At 37.0% G+C, this 18393-nt stretch overlaps 1 protein-coding gene across 1 annotated transcript; it reads right to left on the reverse strand.

Moving 5' to 3' along the window:
• Positions 1–2771: 2771 nt before the first annotated feature.
• LOC144956558 (uncharacterized) lies at positions 2772–17653 on the reverse strand. Its single transcript, XM_078887137.1, has 2 exons — positions 17527–17653; positions 2772–6846 (listed from the first exon to the last, which is right to left on the reverse strand). The coding sequence occupies exon 2, from the start codon at positions 6837–6839 to the stop codon at positions 2880–2882; it is 3960 nt and encodes a 1319-aa protein (XP_078743263.1). The 5' UTR covers positions 6840–6846; positions 17527–17653; the 3' UTR covers positions 2772–2879.
• Positions 17654–18393: the final 740 nt, after the last annotated feature.

An 18393-nucleotide genomic window follows, 5' to 3' on the forward strand; every position in this document is an offset into this window, starting at 1 on the left:
ATATAAAGTGTTGCTATTGGTTCTTGGATGTATATTTTCACATTATTTCACATATATATGTACCGGTATACATTGTCACCATAGATTCTCAACTTTGTGTTTATACATTCTCATGCATGCCACGTCTGTAAAGGAATTTCCATTTTTTTGGATGAATGAAGTATATATTATTATTATTTTCAATAAAATAAATAAATAAAAATTAAATTCCCTTTATTCATCCCCAAGGGGAAATTTGTCTCTAGGGTCTATTCCATGGTAAGACTGGAATAACCCAGGTGTCAGCCGCAGTGCAGCATTGCAAATTGAGCTAGGGTGAGGTGACTTGCTCGAGGCCACACGACGATCGAACTTGGTACCTTCTGGGTATGAAGCAAAGGCTGTACCGCTGAGATTTAAAGACTTAGAAATGCTCATGAAGTTCTCAAATTGGATGGAAATTTTCGTAATTTTACAAATTTTTCGTAATCGTAGGCAGGTGTGCATTGACATTATAAGTGTATGAAATGCTGATATTGAAGCCAATGCCCTGGACCTGGACAAGAGAGATTGGTTTGTCTTCAACTTTAAACAAGGTTGATCTTATCCATTATCAATGGAACACATTTCAGTAAAGAACAGAACATTTGGGACTATGCGGCTATGTGGTCTAGAGGTATTACACTTGCTTTCGGATTGGAAAGTCCTGGGTTTGAGCCTCGCTTTGCACATATTTGAGTCCTTGGAAAAGGCTCTTTACTCACATTCTCTCACCATACTCAGGTGTAAAATGAGTAACTTGGCTGTTAACAGCGTTGCCTATGTCGGAAAAAAATTGTAATATATTCTAACAGGCAACATGTCTCGTTTCTACACGTTACGTGTTGCTGTTGGTCAGGGATCCTTTGTAAAGCACTTTGAGAACTTTGAGCACGTTTAGTGGATATTGCGATATATATAAAAGCTCAAGTTTTTTTTTGTTTTTGTTTTTTTATCAACAACTACAGAGGTTGACTTTCTATGCAGATTCCACTGATTTCTGGACAAAAAGATTTACATCTCAACGACAACTGCTTGACATTTGAGCAATCTTGGAAAAATTGTTTAAAGTCGGACAACCAGGCATGTCTACTATTACGGAAAAGTTGTATTTTTTAAATTTTGAAAAAAAATGGTTTTATAACACATTTAGGTCATATCAGCCCCAGTAAAAAAGAAGAAAATGGGATAGTACAAAGTTCTAGAATTACAATTAAAGCACCCAAGAAAAAGTAAGACAAAGGAGAATTGGATCAAATAGGGAACAGATGTAGATTCCAAGAGCACACTATCAAAGAAATTACACAAGCATAGGTTCCCACTAAGAGGAACACCCTTGAATGTTTACAAATCATACATATGTTAAACAAAACAAAGATAATACAGTGCACAACAGAGAGATGATTTACAAGACAAAAAATATCATCACCCAAAACTCTAACTATACATTTAGCTGTCTCTATTCCAGCCAGTAATCTCATTCCAAGACAAAGACAGAAAGCATGTTGGAAAACTGCCCACTATGGGAGGTCAGAAACCCTAACCAGGGAAAAGTAGTAGAATCACTAAATTTTGGCTACAATTTCAGACTTCAGGAGCATCTCTCGACTTATTGAAAATGAAAGTTGATGCCAGACTACATAACTTTAAGGATTTTGAAGTGTTATTCGATCCTTGTGTGAGTAAATTGTTGATTTTGAAAGTCAACGGCAGTGACTACAATTTTTGTCTCCTAAAAATTACGAATTTTTAGATTTTCAAGAAGGCAGTACTATAAACAGCGAAGGAATCTTGTTGTTTAATGTAATGTACTTATGTCGATTATCTATTATTCTTGTTTTTGGCTGAAGAAGGGCTTTGACCCCGAACCATTCCGTGTTTGTTTGGGGGGTTTTTTTTTGTCCTCAAATTCAAAATTACTTTAACAGTCCACAGCTTCTAGCAGCTGAGTATCACTTTTAAAAAAGTTTGATTAAACATTCTTTAAATCAAACAGCTACCTTAGCTTATATATACAAAAGTTACATAAATAATAAAAATAATTATATAAACAACACCCAGATCTATTTTTATATTTTTAACTCTCTTTGAAGGAGAGAAAAAGAAAATAACCCTCTTAAAAAAAATAATTATAAATCATTTCTCCCTCTCTCTCTTCCTGAGAGAATTAAATATATTGTTTGGAAGTGTTTCGAGATTTGGCAGGTTATATATAATATATATATATATATATATATATATATATTATATATATATATATATATATATATATATATATATATATATATATATATATATAAATATATTTATGAGTGTTGGTGGGTACTTGTAGGTACGAAAGTGTTCGATAATGGTGGTTAGAGCTAATATATAATGTAAATTTTCACTCACATTTTTTGCCGAGACGACTCGTTTCTGTGTTTTTCCTTTAGTTCACACTTCTTCAGTCGGCATAATCCATTCTGTCATGTCCGTAGAAAACTCCAAACTCTGGAGAGTTTGGAGTTTTCTACGGACATGACAGAATGGATTATGCCCACTGAAGAAGTGTGAACTAAAGGAAAAACACAGAAACGAGTCGTCTCTGCAAAAAATGTGAGTGAAAATTTACATTATATATATAAATATATATATATATATATATATATATATATATATACACAGAGATTAGAGAGAAAGAGAGGGGGAGAGAAAGGGAGGGTAGACAGAGAGAGAGAGAGAGAGAGAGAGAGAGAGAGAGAGAGAGAGAGAGAGAGAGAGAGAGAGAGAGAGAGAGAGAGAGAGAGAGAGAGAGAGAGAGAGGGAGAGAGAGAGAGATATTTCACCAAAAGCATTATCAAACAAGACGTGTCAATCTCTTACTATTTTGACCCATTTTCCCCACAACTTCCATCTTCATCTGAATCTGGACATTCTTCAGAACTTGAAATTTCTTTTTCTGAATCAAAATCAGGCTTGTCATCATCTTTATCATCATCATCATCATCATCACAACGGCTTTCAGAGCCTGAGTGATAACTGCTACTTCCAACACGAATTTTGTCATTTTTGAAACCAGCAGATTTTGGTGGTTCTTTCAAGGGGATGGCAGGCAATATTTTGGTGTAAGCTCCATGTCTGGTATGCAGTACAACCTGATTAGCGGATGGGGATGGGGTCGTTGTCTCCTCGACAGACCCGTGGATTATCTCCCCTCTGTTATAAGGAGAGGTGTCGAATACTCTCGGTGACTTCCTGGTTGATATGTTGAAAGGCAAAGGAGTTCTCTTTGAAGAAGAGTTACTTGATCCTGAATTACTGACAGCTGAAGAAGTGGATGTTATGCTTTTCACTGACATATCCTCGTCGTCTGACTTTGAAACAGATGCAGTCGACTGAAGCAAATGGGATCTTTTCTCAGAGGAAACAGGAGCAGGGTTTATTTCGGAATTACCAAAACTGGTAGGGATGCTTTGCGGTAACCTTGGCATTCTTGGAACCAAATGAGAGACAATAAGTCTCCGAGACTGGATCATTTTGTCTTTGTCATTGTGACTATCAGTAGAACTACTAGAGGGGGAAGTTTTTTCCTTTTTCGAAGAACCAGAAATGGCATCTAGTTTATTTTCATTTTGTTGCTTTGTCGGCGATGATTGACTGGAGGAGCAAGTCCTCTCTAATTTCCTTTCGGGAAGGCGGGGGTGCTTGTGTGCGTTGTGGTTTTTGTAGATGTTGTCTTTCTCTTCTTCTTGTAACTGCTGACTTTTGGCTTTTATAGTTTGACTTTTCTTTAGAGTCAAAGCCTCAGAACCTTTTTTAGAAAGATCGATAATCAAGCTGCCTATCGACTGGTTCCTATGCAATTTATTTCCTTTGTTGAAGTGGCTGCGATTGATATGTATACAACACTCTGACCTAAAAAAGCAGTTAAAGCTGCAAAGCTTGCACTGGAAACGACTCCATCGTAAATGTTTTCTGACAACATGAGTTTTGAGAGCAGTCTTGGAACTGAAAGTTGTACCACATTTTCGACACTTAAACTTTTTCATATTCATAAATTTTTCAGCTTTTGAAAGATTATAGCATTCTAATTTATTATTATTGGATACAAAAATTTTACTAGATCTTCTTTTCCTTTGAAATACAGTGTTATCTACATCTGATCCATGTCCATTTAGTTCAGGGGCACTGAGAACAGTATTTTGACGTTTGGATGAAATAATTTCATTACTTTCAGCATCCAAATATCTCGCCCTCTTTTCAGAAGAAGAAGACTCAGCTCTGACCGTGTGTTGAATCTTTTGCAGCATTGCGATTGCTTCAAGATTTCTACTGGGAACTTTTCTCTTCCTTTTTGGTCTCTCTTGGACGGGTGATTTTTTATCAACACCGACACCGTCTTTTTGTGGCAAATTTTTGTCTAGTTTAGTATCACCACAGTCAGGCTTAGCCAGCGCATTACAGTCAGATATATCCAAATCCCCTCTGGATCTAGTTCTTGTAAGGGAGGATTCAGAAATAACATTAGAAGAAGCACCGTCTTTCTGTTCATTTTTGACATTTCTCAAAAAAGACGGAGACATCTCATCCTGGAGCGAGCTAAAAATATTTCTCCTGGGTGTCAGAGAATGTCCAGAGTCTTCAGCTTTGAGTTTTACAGGAGACAAATCCTTGCATTGCCTGAGTGATACTTTCAAACTGCGTGATACGACTTCAGGCGGGCTAGAGTGGCTAGAGTCCTTGAGCCTTGACAATTTCTCAGATGCTTCCTCTACGTCAATCTGATCCTTTTTAGCAGAGGTAGCAACTCTCATGGTTTGCGAATTTATGGCGGTTTTGTGTGCATTGCTACTAGATGGACTGACAGCCCTGGTGTCTCTGACCTTACTTCTTGTAGAGCTCAATTGATTTACAGAATTATCAACACACATGTCTTTTACAATCTTACTGTCATTTTCACTTCCACATAATATATCAATTTTACCACTGCAGACAATGATATGTTTTTCATAAGTTGACTTACGACCAAATAGCCGTGAACATTTAGGGCAAGTTTGCATTTGCATGCCGATGTCCTTGAATGATTTTGCTTCTTCACCGGGTCTTGCTTTGTTGCTGGCTGACTGACAAGCAAGACTAAATGACTTTTTATGTTGGAGCTCAGATTCACATGATTTTGTTTGCTTAGCTTTCTCATTCTCCATTTTATTTGAAATTTCAGGACGGTCCACCGATTCTTTTGAGACTGGCTTTTCTGATTTATGATATTTCCCATTCAAGGCTGGGTCTCTTTTGGCGGATACTTTCTTGCCTTTTGTAATAGAAGAGAAAATAAATGGAGCATTTCCAATCCTTCTGCTGATAAACTTATCCTTGTACCTGGAACTCTGACGAGTACCCAGTTTGACTCCCGTCCTTGTAGACGATTCTTGAGACGGAGAAGCTTTAGAAAAAGCTTTGGCTTTCAACATCTGGTTCATCTCGTCAACTTCTTTTTTGGTTTTATTGTGATTGATTCGCAAATGTCGTGTCAAAGTAGTATAGTAGTAGTACACGTTAGAACAAAGGGGACACGGATAGAACATTGTTTTCACAGAATGATGTGTTTTCATGTGAAACTGCAGACTTTTCCTAGAACTAAATATACCTTGACACCCTGAACATATCAAAGACCTTTTGGATTTTCCAGTAATTTTCTCATGGTCGCCATCATCGTCAACCTCTTCTCCACTATCATCCGAACTAACAGAATAATAGGATTGGGGCCCGTTATTTTTAGACACAGTCAGACTGTTGACTTTTTTATGTAAATCGTCTTTGAAATGTTGGCCTCTTAGCTCAAACACATCCTTATCTTTACCTGTTTTCACATCACAACTGAGAGAAGTCCCTCTACTCTTCGCTCCAATAAGATCCCTATTATTGTCATTCAGAGCAGACATTGAAGAATTTGAGTCATCTTTTAAAGAGTCTGGCTTCAAATCTTTAATGACTTGACTGTGCTGGTTCTCCTGACTTTTACCCTTGGACTTATTCCGAATAACTTTCAACTCTTGAATCAACCGGTCGGTCAGTTCATCGCATTTTTTACTGGTAGCTTTGTTATTGTGTGTTGAAGACCTGTTGCGTAAACGTTTTTCATTATTGTTGCTATTATTACTTAAACTATTTACTCTTTTCTTTCCTGCTCCTGCCTTCCGTCTGTTAGAGGAAACAGTTTGCTCTGCGGACCTATTAGACTTGACATCGCTGTCCGTCTCATCATTCTGAACTCTGTCGTGTATATTCACAGAAGTTGTTTTGACATCAACGAAAACAGCGTTTGAATTGGTCGGGATTTCTCTTGGCCGAAGACTTGTTATTCTAGTGTGATCCTTCTGGTGACGGAGCTTGGCAGCGGCATTGGTGTACACTTGGAAGGCAAAAGAGTTACCGATTTCTCCAGCACGAATTTGCTGAAGAGTGTCGTCCAAATTTGGGCGCGATGAAGAAGAAGATGATTGTGCTTTGGCTATTTCAGATTCGTCGACTGCCTGAGGTTGAACTATAATGACTCTCTCATCAGGAGATTCTCCTATAGTAAAATGATTTAGTTCTGCGACAGACTTAGAACAAAATCGGCGTTTGTGTGAGATAAAATTAGGCAGATCTCGGAATAATGCACGGCACACTTTACATTCAAAGATGATGTCACATTCACTCAAGAGAAGGTTTCTCAGCTCAGGGCTTCCATAATGGATACTGTTCAGTATTTGTTCCACAGGCTTGCCATGAAGTGTGATTGGCTTTCTTAGTTGGGAAATGTCCTCATCTGGCTCTTTTGTCTTCGACTTTGGTGCCATCTTTTTTCTGTAGAATTTCAATTTTAAAAAAGTTTTAAAAAAATTATTGAGTGACATTTTTAATCAAATTCGAATTCTTCGAAATGTAAAAAATAATTATTATTTTAAGTAAAAAATAACACCTCATTAAATGGCAGAAAATTTATCAATGTCTCATTAATTAATAAAAGCAAATAACAAAGTAAACCAAGAAGAAACATTCACACAATATTATTCAGAGACTTGAAGTGCCTTGAGAACCATCAAGTGTTAAAGATGGAAAAAGATCTTCAGACCAACAGTCCCTTAAAATGGATAGAGACAGATGGAGGGAATTTGTCAGTACAATAAGAGAAGCTACCGAGGTGTCCCAGTCGGATGATTAGGAAACGGACGACAAGAAGTCAAGGCAAATTGGAAAAGCACAAACGAGGTTTTGAAAGGCACGGTGAGTAGAGCCGGCACTTATGTTGATAAAATAGGCAGTGAGGCAGACAGTGAGGCTGGTCCTTAACTCGTCAAATCAAGAGGAAAATGATGAGGTGTGAGTAATCTTGGTCTGTGGTAACACTGCTTAGTCGTGTCAAATCATGAATAATTGTTGGAAAACTAAAACGGGAACTCTAAGGAAAAATACATAAATAATTTCATTTTTTATCTCCATAATTTTAGTTAAAAATCCAAATATAGGGGGGGGGGGGGGGGGGAATCTAAATTTGGTCCATCAAAAATATGTCTAAAACTAAAACTAATTTAATATGCATGAGTTGACAGTTATGAAATGTTCCTTTTATTTTCTTCTTCTTATTTATGTTTTCATCGATTTTGTTATTGGCTGAAGATGGGGTTTGAGCCTGAAATGTTCCTTGTTTAGTATTTTATTCTTATATTCATTTCTGTTTATTACTTTTTACAGTCCACAGCTTCCAGCAGCTTAGTATCACTAGGTACTTCTTGTGCTCTTCCATCATAGCTTTAGAACATCCCTTCCATTTTTTGGATTTTGTACACAATCCCTTTAGATTAATCTAAACACTCTTTTAATGGATAATTTGGGATATCTATAAAATAAACAATGTTGACTGACAAATGATAGAAGAAAATGATAAAATCAAAGTTGTATCTATTATTTATTTATTTTTAAGGGTTTTACGGTGCTCGCAACACATTTAGGTTATAAAAGGAAGTAAAAAAGAAGGAAATGGGATAGTAAAAAGTTCTAGAATTACAATTAAAGCACCCAAGAAAAAGTGCGACATAGGGGAACTGAGAACAAATAGGGATCAGATGTAGATTCCAAGAGAGTACCACCAATGTACTTAGTTTGAGATCACCTATAAGTATAAGTCTCATCCAGACAAAAGCACAACATCCAACAAAAAGGAATACACTCAAATGCTTACATTATACATTTAAAATAACAAGTATAATAATACATAACAGAGAGATGATTTACAAGGACAAAAAAATCATCTCCCAAAACAATAACTGTGCATTTGACTGTTTCCCTCCCAGCTAGGACTCTGGCCAGGACCAAGACAAAACCAAGTAATCTCATTCCAAGTCCAAGACAAAGACAGAAAGCATGTTGGAAAACGTATATAAGGGGATAGAAGACATATTATGTTCCCCCCTGCCCACTATGGGAGATCAGGAACCCCATCCAGAAATCAAAGTTGGATCTACATGTTTTTTCATCCTACAGAAATTCAAATCATTGCCTTTACCAAAGCGGTAAACTTTTCAAAGAGCTAAAATGGGACAACCTAACAATGTTAGTAACAAGCAATACTGTCATAACCCGAAATGGATGTATGTTTGGACTATAATAAAATATAATCTAGATTCGTTTAAAATTGCTAGTCAAAAAAATCATTATTCAGGAACACGTTAGGGTCATTTCTTTACGTATGAACAGTCCAATAAAAAAAATAAATCTGTATTTCTATATTTCCAGATTGCCAAATCGGGAGTTGCCTGCTTTGATTTCCTCATTAGTATGCCAATTTTTTATGATGCAACTCAAGAACTGCCATAAATTAGCAACTCTAGTATCTGTCCACAATAATTTTCTTGTATTTGTGGGGGGAGGGGGCGAATTCCAAATATGTGTCTCATGATGACTTTTTTCATGCATCATACTTCAATATTAACCTTTTCAGTGCGACTATCTCATCATCTCCACAATGCAGCCAGTGGGGGGGGGGGGGGGGGGGGGGGGCTATTATAACAATGAATGGCCCCACAATGTGACCACTCTTGTGAAAAAATAGTATGATAACGTAAAAGAAACCAAAATTGTACACAATTACTATGAACCAAGTAAAAGAAACTTGGTTTTCTAGTTTTAGAACCACAATCAGTTTGCATCAGGAGGATCCTAGAATTGATATTTTGCCGCCGAATTCCAAATCTCAATTGCGTTTCACTTGTCAACATGGATAGTCACAGCCAAAGCAGACCTCCCTACTACTACACGAAAAATGTGTAAAATTACTTAATTTCTAATTCCAACTCATTAACACTTATTGGAAATGAAAGTTGATATCAGAGTACATAATTATAAAGATTTTGGAGTGTCATTCCATCATTGTGAGGGCAAATTGTTGATCAACAAGGTTAATTATAACAACTACTATTTTTATCTCCTAAAAATTACGAATTAAAAAAATTTCAAGTTGGCAGGTCTTGCCAAAGAGAATTTCTGCTGAACAAATGTTGACTTTAATTCAAAGGATGTTTTTAAAAGTGATGAAAAACTTGATACAAGTGAGCCGAAAGATGAATATATTTGTAATTGTAATAATATTGAATGGAAAATGAGCAAGAAACTGAATATAAGAACCATTCTCAACAAGTGGGATTTCAACAGGGCGTCACAAAAATTCGATGAAACAAATCATCACACTTAAACTTAAAGTAAATAAAAATGCACTCACAATGAACCAAACGTGAGGAGTAGCAAACAAATACATACTAAAAACAATATCAGCTATCTAGATTTTTAAATTAAATTTTTTTTGATCAAAATACCCTGTTTCCTCTCATCATTAGAAAATGGTGGAACCATGCAAAGAGAGATATTGGTATTGACCTATTGGTGTCTTTACTATAAGGGCATTTAAATGGACTTCACGATGAAGTGACAATACAATTGTTTCATTTGTGCATCTGTTTGAATTAATCCATTATGAATGAGTTCTAGTAATTTGTAGCCCGTCTCAATCTCATTGAATTATTTTGTAATATTGCTTAACTATTTCAAAATATTTTCTTTCTATTTTTGGATATTTGTGATTCCAAACTGAGTACCCACAGTCTACTTTATTGGCTTAATTAGGCTTATACTATAGCAATCATCTTTTGATTGATTTTTGGCAGGTTTAATGTGTTACACGTCATAAATCCTGAGTTGGAATTTTGCCTTCAGTCCTCTGCCCGTTGAAGTTTCCTGTCCATGTCAACAATAACTCCCAGGTACTTTGCATGTTGATCTCTTTTAGAATGTTTTCATGCATTTCATTATTTTATTTGAAATTCTCAAAACCTGGCAGATTTAAAACTGGATGAAATTTGAAAAAGTAATAACAACTATGAACGCTGTTCCTTGGGGTACTCCTGAATTAACCAGAATTTCATTTAACTCTCTACTCTTCTTCATTATCACTGTTTGGGTCCTATTTGAAAGAAATTAATTAAAAACCAACTTCTTGCATGTCCTGAAATTCAACACATTTTTAGTTTTATTAAAAAGACCCGTGTGTGGTCTACTTTGTCAAAAACATTTTTTAAAAGAGAAATTCAGAATCATGGAGTCTCATGGAGTCAATTTGGCCTTGGCATTTAAAACAATTGCTACACAAAGTCATTAATGTTATTACCAAGATTCCCAGTTCCTTGTTTGCTTAAAAGGCATACTGGACGGTAGGTACAGAGAATTTTGTAAAATGTACGGTAATAAACAAAAATTAACATAGCAGCTTCAAAAAACAAAAAACAAAAAAAAACAAAAAAAGAACAAAATACCAAACATGGAACTTTTTGAGCTAAAAACCATTCTGCCAACAACAACAAAAACAAAGAACAAACATAAATATACATTACAATCATGTTTTCATTGTTTTTTCGTTGTTGGTTGATGAAGGGTTTTGAGCCCGAAACGTTCCATGTTTGGTATTTTGTTCTTTTTTTTTTTTAAGCTGTTATCTTTATTTTTGTTTATAACTTTTCAATTCCCAGCTTCTAGAAGCTCAATATCATATAGCGAATTTTGTAGTGGTCTCAATTGTCTGGCATGACTGTGTATCATGACATGTTCTAGCAGTTTGCAAGTCATTCATGATAAATAGATCGGTCTGCAGTCTTCAGATTTTGATTTATCTCCCCTTTTAAATAACAGCGTCATCTTTGTATCTTCCATGGGACCCAATAGCTCAGGTGGTAAAGCACTCGATTCTCACGCAAAGGAACAGAGATCGAACTTGGATGCGGTCAAGATTTTTGTTCTGACCCCCCCCTCCCCCCCCCCCTCTTTCTTTCCACCCAGCAGTGACGTGTTGTTGGATCTGGTGGAAAGTACTTTGCAATAGACCAGTGTCCTATCCAAAGGGTAGGAAGCAATTGCTATGGTCCTTTTCAAGCTATAGAAACAGGGTTAAAATCCGACTCCAGGAGCCTAATGGCTCTGAAGGACTAATTTTTAAATCTTTTTCTTAGTACTTTTTAAATGATACCTAAAAGAAAAAATGTCCTTTGCAAATTAATATAATCTTTAATTTCCTGATATTTCAGATGAGGTATCACCATCAGCTTTATTTTCTGATAAATTGACTTGAGATTTTAAAGTCTTTTTTAGAGATACCATCCATTTCAGAAAACACTTCATTTTCAGGTACCAAGGCATCTTGATAAAACCAAAAACTGTCAACCGGAAATATTGGTTAACTTTAAGCAATGTTGACTTCATCCATTATCTACAGAACACATTTTTAAGATAAATAACAAAAAAAATTGGGACCAACAAAGACTTTTAGCAGAATTTGACTTCACTTTAAGTCCACTGTATATTATACTACAGGCAGAGGGAATACAGAAGCAAATTGGCCATGTGATGTCTTGACTTCTGTTGGGTCCTGTACTAGAACTATCTAGTTAACCTGTAGCTGTTGTCTGTGTGTTTTATCCTGGTTTTTACTTCATTTGTAGGTTTTGTCAAACTGCAAATATTTTTTGTTGTCTTTATTATTATTATTATTTTAAAACACAAAAGATAAATCGCTTTGTACAGGCTTGTTCGCATTAAAAAAAAAATAATTAAAGTATTTTTCTTTGATTTTGTCAGAATTTCAAGTTTTCTTTCTACCCTCATTTTCCCCCTTATTTACTTATTTGATCATTTTCTCTTTGTGCTGAACCATGTGTGTTGAAATATACTGGCTGTAATTGCTGTTGGTGCATGGTTGTCAATGATCATTTTGAATTAATTTGCAACATTATTACATATTTGAGATTACATAAAATACACTTGATTATAAATTCCCTTTCAAAACATTTTATTTCTGATTCCTTATCATCACATTTTTTTTCAAATTCCAAAGAAAGGTAGATTTTTTATTCGCCTGTTTGAGATCAATTTTGAAGTTATAAAGTCAATTTCATGGTCTCTCATCAAGGGAACAGATTTTGTTTCATAATAATAGACCTGGGTTATTTGTAACGAATAAGTCCAAAGTCCAATGTAGTCTCTATGTGTGAGTGAGTATTTTACAGTCAATAATGTAATTCCAGTCTAAGACTAAGAAGATGTTCATTGTCTGTGAATCAAGAATAGAATAGAATAGAAGGTATCGACGTCACTTGATTAGGCCACTGGCCTGTCGCGGAGTCTTTCCAGTCACTGAATGTCTTGTTCACAACTGATCTAATGCATTTCCCTACCTGATCTTGTGATCAGGGGCTAGCCTACACTACACTTTCTCTACTGATCTTTTGATCATAGCTATTTTGGGTGGGAGGCACTTCTACACTATGCACATAACTTTCCATCACAGCATCTAATCTATTCTTGAAAGCATTGACACTCGGCGCTTCAACGACATTTGCTGGCAATGCGTTCCAACGTTCAATTACTCTCTGTGTAAAAAAGTTCTGTCGAAGGGTGGTTTTAACCCTGGGTTTCATAAGTTTATATGAGTGGCCCCTGGTGACTGATTTTTTTGTCTACTGTGAACAGCCTATCCTGAGTCGCGTACAAGCAATGTGTGAATTTATAGGTCTCAATCATATCACCTCTCAAACGCCGATAGACCATACTTGGCAGTCCTACTCTTTTCAGGCGCTGTTCATAACTCAAGTCCTTGAGTCCACTAACGTTAACGACCTTTGTTGCTCCCCTAAGCACACTCTCTATAAGTTTCTTATCTTTCTCAAGGTAAGGTGCCCATACACAGTTTCCGAACTCCAAATGTGGTCGGACCAAAGCTGCAAACATTAACTTCATAGTGTCACAGTCAAGATAGTCAAAAGATCTCCTTATCAGTCCAAGCATTCTGTTAGCTTTGTTGACCTGCCTTTCCAAATGCTGTGAAAACTTGAGCTCTGGGTCCATATGAACTCCAGATCTTTCTCCAATGTTGTCTCTTGTAAATCAATTATCTCCTCACTCCCATGTTTTCTCATTTTGTAGGTTGCTTTCTGGTTTTTGTTGCCTAAATGGAGCACTTTGCATTTGTCGGCATTAAACTTTAGCTGCCAAGTATCAGCCCAATCGACCAAACTATCAAGATCACTCTGAAGTCTCTTTATATCAACCTCACTGTCAGCCTCACCATAAACTTTCGTATCATCTGCATACATAGAACACAAGCCTGATACAGTCTCTGGTAAATCATTGATGAATGCTACGAAAAGTGATGGTCCAAGCACACTACCTTGTGGCACCCCACTCCTTACACACGCCCAATCAGACAACTGTCCGTTAATACAAACTCGTTGACGCCTGTCCGTAAGAAAATTAACAATCCAGGCAAGTACTTCACCTTGAACTCCAAGTGCCCTCAGTTTGACCTTTAGGCGCTCATGCAGGACAGAGTCAAATGCCTTTGAAAAATCTAGGTAAATTGCGTCTACGGAAGACCCACTGTCTAATAGAGATGTCCAGTCTTCTAGGGTAGCTAACAAGTTTGTTACACATGAACGCCCAGACACAAAGCCATGTTGGCAACCTGATAACAGTTCATTTGAGGTCAGATGGTCAATCAGGCTGTCTCTAACAATTCCTTCCATAACTTTGCATATCACACTTGTAAGGCTGACAGGCCGATAATTTCCTGGTGAACTCTTTTCTCCTTTCTTAAACAGGGGTGTGACCTGCGCTTCTTTCCAGTCTGAAGGAAGAACACCTTCCCTCAAGGATTTCTCAAACACGAGAGCCAGAGGGCCAGCAAGCTGAACAGCTAGTTCCTTTAGTACCCTAGGGTGGAAACCATCCGGACCTGGCGACTTGTTTGGATTCAAGGAAAGAAGTCGCTTTCGAACATCTTCACTGTCTATAGCTATACTCTCCAGTTTAGTGCCAGTGTCTTTCATCTCACATTCTGGTACATCACTAAGGTCCTCATTTGTGAAAACACTACTAAAAAAGGAGTTTAGCACGTTTGCCTTTCCTTTATCAGATGACACTTTTCTTTCTCCATCCTTTAAGTCAGCCACTCCCTCTTGTGTTCTAGTTTTTGTCCTGGCGTAAGCAAAAAATGCCTTAGGGTTTTTCTTTGCGTTCTGAGCAATATTCTTTTCCAAGTTCCTAACTGCGGACCTACAAGCACTTTTAGCCTGGTTCCTAGCACTAGTGTATAGCAGGTAGTCCTTGCCATCTCTTGACTGCATATACTTTTGATAAGCGTGCTTCTTTTTCTGAATTTTAGCAGTCACATCACTGTTCATCCACTGTGGTCTGGACCTAGCAACACCAATCTTCACCTTAGGCACGCAAACCTCAATAACAGACATAACCTCCTTCTTGACTGTATTCCAAGCAACTGTTACGTCCATGTCTCTAATTTTGTCAGAAATGTTAAGAGATTGCACAGAGTCCCTAAGCATGTTATAGTCACCTTTTGTATAATTGAAACGATTCCCAAGCTGTGCCTTCCTCTCTGTATAACATTTCAAGCCAAACAGTAAAGTCTGATGATGGCTTTTGCCTAATGGTGCACTATGCCTAACTGTCTAAATCATGTCTTGCTCACTGGTGAACACTAAGTCAAGAACATTTGGGGTCTGTTCATTTGGAAAATGTATCGGCTTTTTCACATGCTGAACAAGAAAGCTGTCCCTAACAGCTTCCATAAACTTTGACGATGGATGATCACAGTCTTTGGGAGAAATTTCATCAACCCATTTCAGTGCTGGATGGTTGAAGTCGCCAACTACCAAGACATGAGACCTGCCCACTGACAATTTGACTAAAAGCTCATTTACTAGAACATCATTTTCTTTTGAACTACTGGGAGACCTATACACTGTGCCCACTAAAAGGCTATCTTTTGACTTGAGAGAAATCTCACACCACACTGACTCTTGTGCTGTTTGATTCTTGCTATCCAGCTTCACAGGTTGAGCACCATGACTTTTCTTTACCCACACTGCAACACCCCTATGGCACTGGTCCTGACCCATATTGTGAAAACAATCATAACCCTGTAGCTGCAGTTCAACTGGTTCAATCCTTCCACTGTGATTCTTTGGCAATGTCTCTGTAATACACACAATGTCTGCACCTTCATGCGCTATCACACTTAAAAGTTCACTCCTTTTATTCATTACAGAGTCTGCATTTGTGTAAAAGCATTTTAAAGGTCCATTATGTACAGGTACTGTTTTATGACTAGAGACACTCTGTACACTGTTTTTATGATTGGAGACGCTATGTACACTGGATTTATGACTTGATACACTATTTACACTGTTTTTATGACTAGAGATGCTATTTACATTGTTTTTTTGACTAGAGACACTATTTACACTGTTTTTAATACTAGAGACACTATGTACACTGTTTTTATGACTATTTACACTGTCTTTCGGCTTATTGCCTACTTTGCTTCCACCGGAGGGAAATCTTCGGTCACCCCGACTTGTCTGCTGTTAGTCCTTTGTTTTGCTTTCTGGTGGCATTGACAACTCTCCCATACCTCACTATCCAATTCTCATCCCCCCCCCCTGACTCTTGGTTTCCTCTCGCTTTTTGTTCCTCAACTCGATCAGATTCTTCATTTCCTGCCTTTCTAAAGGGGTAGAGTCTTTCTTAATGTACACATTCTTGAACTCATCTACATCTTTCAGTTTTCTAGCTTCCTTCAAGACTCTATTAATCTGCGTTTTGTCCTTGACAGTGACTAACATGGGTCTGGTTGCAATTTTGCCATCCTTTGGTATAAGTCTCTTGCATATCACAACATCTACTGACTGTCCCAACTGGCGACTACACAGGTCTTTCACATATTCAGTGTCAGCAGAAATCCTCTCCTCCATCTCTGCAGCCTGACTTTCTGGGACCCCAAAAAACACCAAGTTTGATTCCCTACGAATACGGTCAGTCATCTCCTGAGTAGTTGCAGAACTAGCTTTGCTTGCCAAATCCTCCCTCTCCTTCTCTGAAATTCCCTTTGCCTTATTTCCTACTGCCTCTGTCTGAGCTTTCTTCAACTTCTCAAAGTCAGCTTTCAAACTAGAAATTTCCTTCTTCACATCATCTAAAATCATCTGTCTAAAATCAGAAAAAAGTTCAAGACACTTCCCTTCAATCAGCTGCTCTGCTCTGATTGCTGACATGGCTGGATTCTCGCAATCCTCACAGAACCAGTGTAGATGGGAGGACATCAAGAATTGTTTTACTTTTGTTTACAGTTACAGCTTCCTCAATTATTACAGTTAACCTCATTCAGACAAATTAAGTTAAGCCTCCTGCTGGTACTGGTATCCGAAGTAAAGATTTGCTAATATTATTGACAGCCTTGAGGTCTGTCTAGATTGATTTCACACACATACCACCCCAGCCCCAAGTGCTAACAGTCCATTTAAGTAATTTGAATTATAGACAGGTCTACAGATACTTGAAATTAAATTAAATTTTCAGTTCAAATTTACTAAATTACATCAACTTCAACTCTGAAATTAGATTCTCCCGCCTACGCTCTGACTCTGTGTCCTTGTATATTCTAGACTCTACTCATGAGTGGTAGAAGTAGAGTGAATGAAAACAATCATTATCAATCTTTTCTTGAAATTTATCAAAATGAGAATTTGAGATGAGGTATTATTATTTTTATTTGTGTGGGAGGAGCATGAATTGTCATTGTATTGTAAGATTAACATGAAATTGCTCTTCACTAAGTGCCTCCTCATTTGATTTGGGAATGACAGGGACAGTGCCGGGAATGAAGATTTGTCTATGTCTGAATAATTGAGATAATTTATCGAAGTGTAAATTCGTGACGAAGACACATCGTCTTCTTTCCAATGTTCCTTGCCTTGCTTACACTACACTCCTACACCCTTCATTCATCGTATGTAATGTTATTTGGTTGCACAATTTCCCGACCATAACATCGGCAATTTCTTGTTTTCCTTACACCATATTTACTTCATTCTACAATGAAAATTTGAAACAGAGCTTAGTTAGTAAGATTAGCACATTAACTAGCTTTACCAGGATAAATTTGAGGAGAAATTTCAATTCAAACAATATCAATTCTCTCCCAGTTTGTGGTTACTTGAGTCATCCATGGTGACCTAATTTTCTTTTTGATTCCTTTTTTTTCTCTTTCGTCTTCTTTAGAAACGAGGACCGTGCGCTAATCGAAATGAATACTCAGTACCATTTTGATTCGAACTAAGTACTCTTATACATATATCGATTCTTTAATCCCGGTTCTCATTGCTGTTATTATTTTTATCTTTATTTATTTAGATATGTATTTTTGGTGGTTGTTGTTGTTGTTTTTTGGTGTGTGTTGGTTATTTTTTGTTGCTTTTTTGTCTTTCGTTTTTTTTGTTGCATTTTGTTTGTTTTTCCTAATTAAAAAAATAGATTCAGAATAATGCATCTTTAAAAATCGAATCCTACAAACTGAGTGCGCTTCGCAATGACCCTAGCACAGGGCATACATACAGCTTTGCCTTGCCCTAGCAGGATATATTAAACAGAACCAAATTTGAGTGTGTGATGTTGTTGTTTTGTTTTGCTTTTAGTTTTTGTGTTATTTTAATTTCCCATTAAATAAGTAAATAGACCCGGAATATCCCTTACTTTTTAAAAAGATAAAATTCTCCAAAACTGAGTGCACTTGCAATGCTAAGCAGGATATTTGGAACCACAATTAAGTTTCCTACTGTACAAGTGACATGTTAGGCGTTCTTTTAATGTACTGACTTTCTGACTTAAAGCCTCCCGCTTTCGATATCATTCAACTTCGCATCTTCAACCTTTCCTCTTATTTTTGTAGCAATAATCCTCTAATTGTCACCGTCTTGTGCGTTTTTCTGATTATTGATAGCCCTGCCTGTGGGTCCCAAT

Source organism: Berghia stephanieae, chromosome 11 (assembly GCF_034508935.2).
Source record: "Berghia stephanieae isolate SIO BIC M18660-M18661 chromosome 11, UCSD_Bste_1.3, whole genome shotgun sequence".
NCBI classification, from domain to species: Eukaryota; Metazoa; Mollusca; class Gastropoda; order Nudibranchia; family Aeolidiidae; genus Berghia; species Berghia stephanieae.

Bases quoted from the DNA above. Each gene is read 5' to 3' on its own strand.
- LOC144956558 (XM_078887137.1), bottom strand. From the start codon at position 6,839: ATGGCACCAAAGTCGAAGACAAAAGAGCCAGATGAGGACATTTCCCAA.